Source organism: Glycine soja, chromosome 11, assembly GCF_004193775.1.
Source record: "Glycine soja cultivar W05 chromosome 11, ASM419377v2, whole genome shotgun sequence".
NCBI lineage: Eukaryota > Viridiplantae > Streptophyta > Magnoliopsida > Fabales > Fabaceae > Glycine > Glycine soja.
This window is the reverse complement of record NC_041012.1, coordinates 39,423,917-39,433,559: the sequence shown is the minus strand read 5'-3', so window position 1 is coordinate 39,433,559 and position 9,643 is coordinate 39,423,917. Positions and strand designations below refer to the sequence as shown.

The following is a 9,643-nucleotide window of genomic DNA, read 5'->3' as shown; positions in this document are numbered from 1 at the left end:
CCTTCGTCTATTTCAATTAATATTTGTAGGGATCAATTTGAGTCACCAATGATCTAGGTATTAAATTATTTTTTTAGACACTAATTATGTAAAAATAAATAATAAAAAAAGTAACACATTTTGTAATCTAGACGGTGATTTTGTTTCATTTTCTAAAATATAAATTGGATTAAATAATTTTTTTGCAACAACTGAATTGAATGTTTAGTCAATAAAATAATACGGCCACAACTTCCACTTTAGGGGCACATGCTGATGTCCTTCATCTCTTCCCATATTCATTAACTCTGCAAATCGTTATGCCATCTAAAAGCAAAAATAAGATCAAGAAACAAATGAATAACTCAGGACAAAAGGTGGGTAGCACACCACTGTGTACTATACTCCACCTACCACAAAGTAAATTTGGCCCACTTATTTTCGACCCACCACCTCACTAATGCCTATATTTTAGGAGCCCCTCTTCTGAAAGTTGATGATTCTGTGGTTTTCACTCCCTAATCCCTGTTACTACTTTCACCTTTTACATTTCCTGGGCACCCAGCAGCTTTCTTTTTCTTTTCATGATTATCATTGCAATTTACATTAAAATTTCATGTGATCATCGCATATTCCTCTCTAATTAAGGTTGGTAAATGATTTCGGCGCTATATTTGAGATGGTGTAAATAAAGGGAGGAAGCTGGGCCATAACAAGGCTTTCTCAACTGTGAAATTTAACATGGGGGAAGAAATAAAGGCGTATCCGATATTACAACAGAAATGCGAATCATGTCATGTGAAGTAGTCAGGAGAAAAGTTAGTTGAAAAAGCCACCGCTATTTGTGTTCCATGCATTAACTTTATCCCTTATCGGGCATTGTAATTATGGAATCTTTTATATCCTAACTGTAACTGAACGCCAATTCTATTATTTCCTTTTCTGGTTAATCAGAGTTATGTTTTTTCAACAACAAAAATAACACAGAAAATGATGCATACAATATATTACACACAGATGATGAAATGAAGGACAAAAATGGGGGCTATGCCCCACGACATTCAGCAAAATTGGTGCCATTAACATGGTGATCCAAACCAAATTGGGCCAACTGTTCATTCAAATCGGACTGGGTGAATACTAGGCTAACATCCAGTCCAAAAGAACCATAGAATTATCCCATCAAACTGGTTTAAGACTTCATGCGTAATTTTGAATGTTGTGTTTAGCATTTATAAATGATGTTTAATTTTCTTCTTTAAAAAAATGGTGTTTAATTTTTATTTTTTCAATATTATAAAGTTATGAATATGATGTTATTTTTTGTTTAGTATACCTTATTACATACATATTAGAATTTTAAAAACTATATGGTTTAATAATGACCCATTCATCTGCGATTAAACCATTAAATCTTAAATCGGTATTATAGCCATTTTAGCGACCAGCTTTCTACTCAAGAGAAGGGACAATTCCTAGCATTCGAGGCTAGGCACCTCCAGAATTAAGGTGAGGAAAAGAGTTTTATTTCTACTTGCCCATTTGAATACATGCTTCAGTATATATAGAGTTCGCCTAGTCCAGTATTCTAACGGATTTTGACATTACATGCCTTGGAGGAAATCAAAATAAAAAACATTTCTAACAGGATTTGGATAATGGCCGACAATACTCCTGAAGGATCACCATTCTGCTGCCAGCTCAGCGTTCTATACGAAATCTCTGAGATAATGAGGTTTGTTGATTTCCCTCCTTGGTCTTTCTTCCTTCTCTGGTTCTTGCTCTGTGTCCTGTTGCTTTCTGTTCTTATTCATAACATTCCCATGGGCTTCCAAAGCAACCTTGTCCTCAAGGTTGTATTTGAGTTTAAGATCCTCCAACTTATCTGCATCCTTCGCGTTGACAATTAGATGTTCTGGTGCATATAAGTTTGAGAACTTGATTGACTCAAGCATATCATGTGCATAAACAATAAAACTGTGGCTTAGGGCCTTAGCAGCAAATTCTCCTCTTGGGAGACGCTGGCACTGCTTGCTGAGTTCCTCTTCTATAGCATTCAGATCCACACCTTCACCGGAAATCACAGGCACAACCTGACTATCAGGACCATGCTCAACCTGGGAATGCAAATCAGCAGCTACATGACGAGGAACCACATGCTTGTCCGCAATGACTAAAACTTCAGATGGACTAGCTGGCATGCCAATTGAAACCATGGCTTCAATGTTTTGCAGTATCATTTTTGCAGCTGTAACATGTTGGTTTCCTGTGCCAAAAATTTTCTCAACCTTAAGAGCCAAGGGAAGCCTTCCACATTCAGTCACAACCCGCTTGACCAAATTCTCATTAGCAGCTAAAGGAATTGATTTCAGTCCAAAAGCATGGTGACAGAACAAAGACAGGGCATCCTCTTCAATCAGCAATTCCACTTCATAACTCAGCACCATTTGGAATTTTGGCCTTGACACTACAAGAAACTTGCAACCTGGTATTCTACACATAAGCTGATCCACCACGGAGAGTGTCCACACCTCATCCAAAACAATCAAAGTTCGAGCTTCACTTTTGCACATAAATTGTGGCATCCATTGGGGAACCACGTAATTTGCATCCAACCTCTCGTTGCCCATAATATACCCCCAGGCATATTGGTAATCAATTATTTCCTTTCTTCTTTTCAAGCCCTTTAAGTAGCCTCCAGGGTCAAATGTGTCAATACCAAGGAAATGCCCCAGACCTTTGTTGAACTTTTTGAAGAGCCCAAGCGCTTCTCTGTCATACACCCAAAAGGGGTTCTCAGGACTTCAAATGAAACAGCATTAGCATCCTCTGAGTCTGAATGGTCGAGTTCGAAGGGCACGTGGTGACGAGACACTGTGCAGTCGTAGTTGCCGAATCTGCAACCTCGTCCAAACACTAACTTCTCATTGCTTCCCAGTGCAAATTTGGAACCATCTTCACCATGAACTTCCGCCTCCATGGTTTGATTTTCCACAACCCTCCCTTGATTAGAAACTGAGTTCAGCGACTCTTCCATGAGGCTCTGCACCTTTTTGTCTAAGCAAACGAAGCTCAGTTCAAACTCCGCGGCTCCGTCTTTGGTATTCAACTGAGGAACCGCGCCGGCAGCGGTTTGCTCAGATGAAGGGGTCGAAGAAGGTTGGAGCACATTGGAAAACTGATAGTGGATTTCAAGAAGGGTCAACCTCTGAAGAATTTCATCCAGTTTGGTGGACATGGTTTGATCGGAGGTGAGTTCCGCAGTGGCGGCTTCGATGCGGTCCCCATAGGGGACGTGGAAGAAGCGAAGGCAGCCATTGATGCTCTCAATGAAAGCACCAAATGTTATGATCAGAAAGCTTTTTACTCAAGAGAAGGGACAATTCCTAGCATTCGAGGCCTAGGCACCTCCAGAATTAAGGTGAGGAAAAGAGTTTAATTTCTGCTTGCCCATTTGAATACATGCTTCAGTATATATAGAGTTTGCCTACTACAGTATTCTAACGGATTTTGGAATTACATGCCTTGGAGGAAATCAAAATAAAAAACATTTCTAACAGAATTTGGATAATGGCCGACAATACTCTTGAAGGATCACCATTCTGCTGCCAGCTCAGCCTCTGCACCAACTGCTGCCAGCTCAGCCTTCTATACGAAGTCTCTGAGGTAATGAGGTTTGTTGATTTCCCTCCTTGGTCTTTCTTCCTTCTCTGGTTCTTGCTCTGTGTCCTGATGCTTTCTGTTCTTATTCATAACAAGTTTGTTTACAAAATTTATGTGGTTTGTTTACAAATCCAAATAAATTTTGGCCATTTAGTGGCCCTAAGTTCATTGACTAATACAAATTCATTTTGAAAAATGCATGTCACCGTGACAATCCTCAGTAAGTTTACAACACTAACCCTGAACAGTTTAGATCAGGTACTAAATAATTAGAACACATGCCCTCCTTTTCAGGAAAAAAAAAATATAAATAGTTACACAAGAACATAAATAAATAAGAGAAAAATTTCAAGCACAGAGATACTGTTTAGAAGAGTACAACGGATAAAAGTTTTTTTGCTTGTCAACATAAGATATCTAGTATCTACAACGGATATCTAGTACCAAAAACCTAAAAGTTTGTCAATTCTTTTTAATTGGATACAGAATCCATTTATAAATCAAATAGTAATCTCTGATCTCTCTAAAATATATTCTTACATTTCAGATTCAAACCCAATATTCCAAAATCCTTCAGGAGTCATGGGAGGAACATACCTATATCGATGCCTAGAAACACCATCAAGGTGTTCACAGCGGAAGCTCTGCTTACTGTCAGCATCCTTGCCATCAGCATTAGGAAGAACAGCATCATAGAACTTCCTGCATTGTTTGCATTCAACTCCTTTTAAATTTTCACGCTCAGCTTTCTTCCTAACTGGTTCAACGTACTTGAAACTTCTTGTGTTGGCCACTGTAACAGAAGATTGCTTTTGCTTCTTCTGAGGACTGCTTTTGGCATTCATATCGTGTGTTTCGTCATCTGAGCTGTCCGCACTAATGTCTTTCTGAATCAGGCATGGTTGGTCTTCCTTGTTCAAATCCTTATTTAAATTTTCTGATATTCTCAAGAGAAGTATCAAGAAAATCATCATGGGGATCAGGACCTACTCGACTTTGATGGGACCGGGTTTGCCTCCAGGAAGATACAGGGCGCTTTGTACTAGATACAGAGACTAATTTTGTATTGGATGGACATTTTGGGACATCACGAAAACCAGAAGATGGAGAACTCAAATTACACCCTCTGTCAATCTCAGATGGCTTCTCCTTGACTCTCTTTATGACACATGTGGCAACAAACACATCTGGAGTTTTCGTTTCAAGGCCTGAAATAATAGGAAGTAGATGATAGGTTATCAAGTATAACTCAACATAGCATTTAGCCAAAAAAATCTGTGTATATGCAATTTGATACAGATGGATCAGAGTGAAGGCCATTTCATACAAGACAGTTTTTCATACAGTTGAGTAAACTTTAAGGCTGTGTGCATAGCAATAGACAATTCAATTTACCTCCAAAATCTTCCTCTGGGATTTGGTTCCTCACTTCAGCTGTATCGCTATCACTAGGATCCATAGTCATATTTGGGTTCTAAAATGCAAGACCTGCAATAGCATGCAAAAGATAATTGATGAATAAGGAGAAAAGATGCAACCTTAGCCAATGGCTACACAAAGACAGCATCATGCCAGAATCAAATCACTTATCTCCTTACCAGTCTCTCTGCATGCCCCTCCATATGAAAAAAAGACACCTAAGCCAAAAATAAAAATCGCTATGGCAACATCTCCCCTCTAAATTTTAGGCTGTTTGAATTGATGAAAAGGTATGGAATAGAATCATTAGGTTTCTTTATATGGATTGTTTCAAATATGATGGAATGGAATGGAACTCATTGAAATGAAATGCATTACATTCTATTCTATCCAATACTCTTCTTTTTATTCTCCTCCAGTTCGGGGGTATATCAGGAATGGGACAAAACTAATCCGTTTTACTTTCCATCACATAACAAAATTATCTAAACAATGAAATAATAACCTTATTCCCTTCTGTTATATCTCATCCTATTTCATTCCACTCACCAGTCACCACTGAATATCAAAACACGGCTTCAATTTCTTTTTGTTTTTCCACTGAAATGACACTTTTCAATTGAAGGAAGAAGGAATTAAACCACAAAAAGGAAAAGATGGTTTCGATGTCTGAGTGCCTTATGGTGCATGTTTCAATTCAAATGAATATCCACATAGAAATACTAGCAACAAACTCCAACGCTCCTTTTTAAACACATTATCTACTATTGACTGAAATTTATTAGAAAACATGACATCTAGTTAGTCTCACATCACATAAAGTACCAAGGTTTTTACCAATTCTAAGTAGAGAACTTCACCAAAAGTATGATGGAATTATGACCAAGTTTTATCCTAAAATTTAACCAACAATAAAGAGTGTTAGAAATTGTATTGCTATCATTCCATACTCCTCATCTTCACAAAGCTAAAATCAGTTTCATAAATAGACCCATAAATAACCCAAAAACATGTGATAAGCTATTTCTACTAACAGAAACTTACATAATACCAGGTTCTATGATTTGTCCAAAAAAATATCTCTTTCGCAACATCTTTGCCCTAAATTGTTAGACTGTTTTGAATTGGGAAAAAGGTATGGAATAGAATGAAATGTAAATAGGTTTCATTATATGGATTGTTCAAAACATGATAGGATGGAATGGAATGTAACCTAATGAAATGCATTACATTCTACTCTATTCAATCCAATACTCTTCTTTTTATTCTCCTCAATAGTCATGGGACAAAACTGGTCATTTTTTTTCCATCCCACCACAAAAATATCTAATTACTTTATTCCATTCCCTTATATCTCATTCTACTTCATTCCCCTCACCATTAAATATCCTATCACGGCCTTAGTTTTATTTTTTACTAGAGAGACGTCCGTGCCTTATACTTTTATTTGAATATTGATAAATGTGAAGTATGTCAAAATATATGTAAGGAAAGGAAAACATTAATTTAGAAATGTATTGGACACAGAGAGGCCGGTGCTGACACTGTCATACACTAAATGTTGACACAGAGACCCAAACCATGGTTTGTCACGTCATTGTGAGAGACTAGTCCTTACAACCTTTTTATTTTTAATTTTGCTGAAATGACACATCAACTAGTCTTTTTATTTTTTGCATCCCATCACAAAAATATCTAATTACTTCATTCCATTCCCTTATATCCCATTCCACTTCATTCCATTCACCATCAAATATCCGATAATTAAACCATTCGAATATCATCGAAATAGAAACAGTTTTTTTTAGCGCAGAAAAAAGGTAAACAAAATCAAATAAAAAATAATTCATTATAAATTCAGCGAATATACCTAAAAAGATGCATCTATTCTTTAATCATCTAGGAAAAATAGCCTTAGTTTTATTTTTTATTCCTTACAGGTATTTTCATTTGAAAACAATTTTATTTGAGCCAAACATTAAACATGGACACTTCTCCCAACCAAAATCCGAACCATGATTCACTATGTTATGAGATTACTGTACCTACAATTTTTTTATTGTTTTTATTTTGCTGAAATGACACTTTTCAATCGAAGGATTCATAACCAAAAAACATGTGACAAACTATTTCTACCACACAATTATAAGTTTATAAGACAAACTTGTAATAATACCAGGTTTTACGATTGGACTCTGAAGCATCTCCAATTCACTTGCACACTCCAATTTGTTTTCCTGAACCACATTCTCTTCACCGAGACCAACCTTTCTCCGAAGGTAAACGTGCTGAGACTTAAGCCTCTTATACGCCTCCGTCACGCGATTCCTCTTCAATTTCTCATCCCTTAACTCGCACGTCAGCGCCTCCACGCGCTCGAGTAGCTTCCCGTCCGCCTCCTCAATCTCCCGCGTCTTCAATCTCAATTTCTCGTCCAACTCGTCAATTCTCGCCAGCAGCGTCGCCTTCTCGCCCTCGCAGCTCTCGAGCTTCGAAAACGCGGCGTTTCGCTTCGCCTAGGAGTCGCGGAGCGCGGACTCTTTGGAGTGCAGCAACTCCTCGAGGTACTGGATGCGGCGGCGTTTCAATGCGATGTCGGATTTAAAGAGAGGGTGGAGCTTAGAGCAAAAGACACGCTCGATCTGCGAGATGCGGTTCTTGGCGTCCTGAATCGATGCGGCCATGATGGTGCTGAGGCCTGTGATGAGGTTTGCGTCAGCGGCGGCGGAGGAGGGGAGGGGAAACCCTAGTTTCGGAGATTGTGGATGGGGCACTGACTCTGCTTCTTCGTCCATTGAGGATCGGTGATGAAATGCAAATGGGAAATGAGAGCGAAATGAAATGAAAATGCAAATTGGAGCGAAAGTCTGGGTTGGGAATTGGGATGGGGGTGAGGATATTTATATTGTGTGTGTTTGATTGGTTTCACTCTGGCGCGGGATTGAATCTTGTAGAAATGAGTAGCTTTAAAAAAAAAAAAATATATATATATATATATATATATATATATATATATATATATATAATAATTCTAAAATTTTCGAATATTTTCCTAATAATTCTCTTACTTCTTTTTTAATGATAAGTTTTTTCTGATAGAAATTACGGGCATAAACTCTACCTACCTATTATACTCAAAATGTAAATTTGAAATGATTGATTAAGTTAAAATAATTTAATCGTTAGTTGATTAACATGTTTAATATTTTTTATGATAAATAATATTATTAAATATGTTTATATTTGTAAGACATTAATTATATTTTTATTTAATGTAGTGTTTTTTTATAAAATATTAGGGTCATATAGGAGAAGGATTCTCTGTACTGAAATTTTACATGAGAAGGATCATGTAATGTGAATTCATCTCAGGTATTTATAACTTTTAGATACGAGTATACAGTATTTTTTATAAAATAAATTTTAAGTAATTTTGACATTCACCTTGTACCTTTTTTATGTATTTTACCTTTTAACTTTCTTAATATACGATAAGGAAACTACTATTCTAAAAAATATTCTTGACACCTATGGAAAAATATCTGACCACCTCATAAATTTCAACAAATTAAAGATTTTTTCAGCAAGAATAACTCTCAAAGAGTGAAGCAAGCCTCTTACTTTCTTGAGGTCACCTCTTAGATGGGCAAAGAAAAATATTTAGGGCTCTCGTCAATCATTGGAAGAAGCAAGAAAATAATTTTTTGGTCCCTGACATGTAGACGTTTCTTGGTTCCTGAAAGATAAACTATGAAATCGCATCAACCCGAAGACATTTATCAAAGGCAGGTAAGGACATGCTTGTTAAATCTTGTGCCCAAGCTACTACACTCTCATATTACATAGTGTTTTCCTTTTACCAACCACTTTGGAGGATCGATTTCAAAAAATGATGGGTAGTTTTTTATGGGGTTCTAAAAATGATTCTACAAGAGGAATTAATTGGCTAAATTGGGACAAGATGACTATGAAAAAAATAATATGGTAGAATGAGATTAAGAAATCTTGCCTTGTTAGGGGAAGCAATGGTGGAAATTATTCACTAATGAAGATGCTATTGTTACAACAATCTTCAAAGTTAAATATTTTTCCAATGATGAATTCTTGGAGGCCAATTTAGGTCACAATCAAGTTATGTGGCATAGGATTCATGTTTCATGTTGATTTCTCATAGGATTCAATGTTTGGACTTGAAATCAGCTTCAAATCATTAAGATAATTTTTTAACCAAAACTAGGTAGAAATATCATTTATCCTATGTTTGGAATGAGGAAAAGAGAGTGCAAAGAAAAGAAGAAAAAAATGAAATTTAAAGTGAAAAGAAAGTAAAAGATTTTTTTTATTTTTATAAGTCAACTTTTCTTTTTATTTTTTCTAAATTCAAACAAAATAATATATCATTATTCGTGTTTTTTTTGTTTCATTTCTATCAAACATAAAGTTTGTTTGGTAAAATAAAAATAAAATAAATTAATAAAAAATTAAATTAAAGTAGAATATAAAATATGAATTTCATCTTATTTCACTATTTATTACTTTTCCTATCTTTTATCTTTTAACTCAAATCAACGAATCCTTAATT

The 9,643-nt window shown here is 36.2% G+C and overlaps 1 protein-coding gene across 2 annotated transcripts; it reads right to left on the bottom strand.

The window, feature by feature from the left end:
• Positions 1-1,483: 1,483 nt before the first annotated feature.
• LOC114376502 (histidinol dehydrogenase, chloroplastic-like) lies at positions 1,484-7,997 on the bottom strand. Of its 2 annotated transcripts, XM_028334655.1 has the most exons (4): positions 7,238-7,997; positions 5,038-5,130; positions 4,240-4,850; positions 1,484-3,718 (listed from the first exon to the last, which is right to left on the bottom strand). In XM_028334655.1, the coding sequence occupies exon 4, from the start codon at positions 2,607-2,609 to the stop codon at positions 1,689-1,691; it is 921 nt and encodes a 306-aa protein (XP_028190456.1). In that variant the 5' UTR covers positions 2,610-3,718; positions 4,240-4,850; positions 5,038-5,130; positions 7,238-7,997; the 3' UTR covers positions 1,484-1,688. The 2 variants fall into 2 exon arrangements, with proteins under 2 accessions (XP_028190456.1, XP_028190455.1); XM_028334654.1 differs by having other exon boundaries at positions 1,484-4,850.
• Between the last annotated feature and the right edge of the window lie 1,646 nt (positions 7,998-9,643).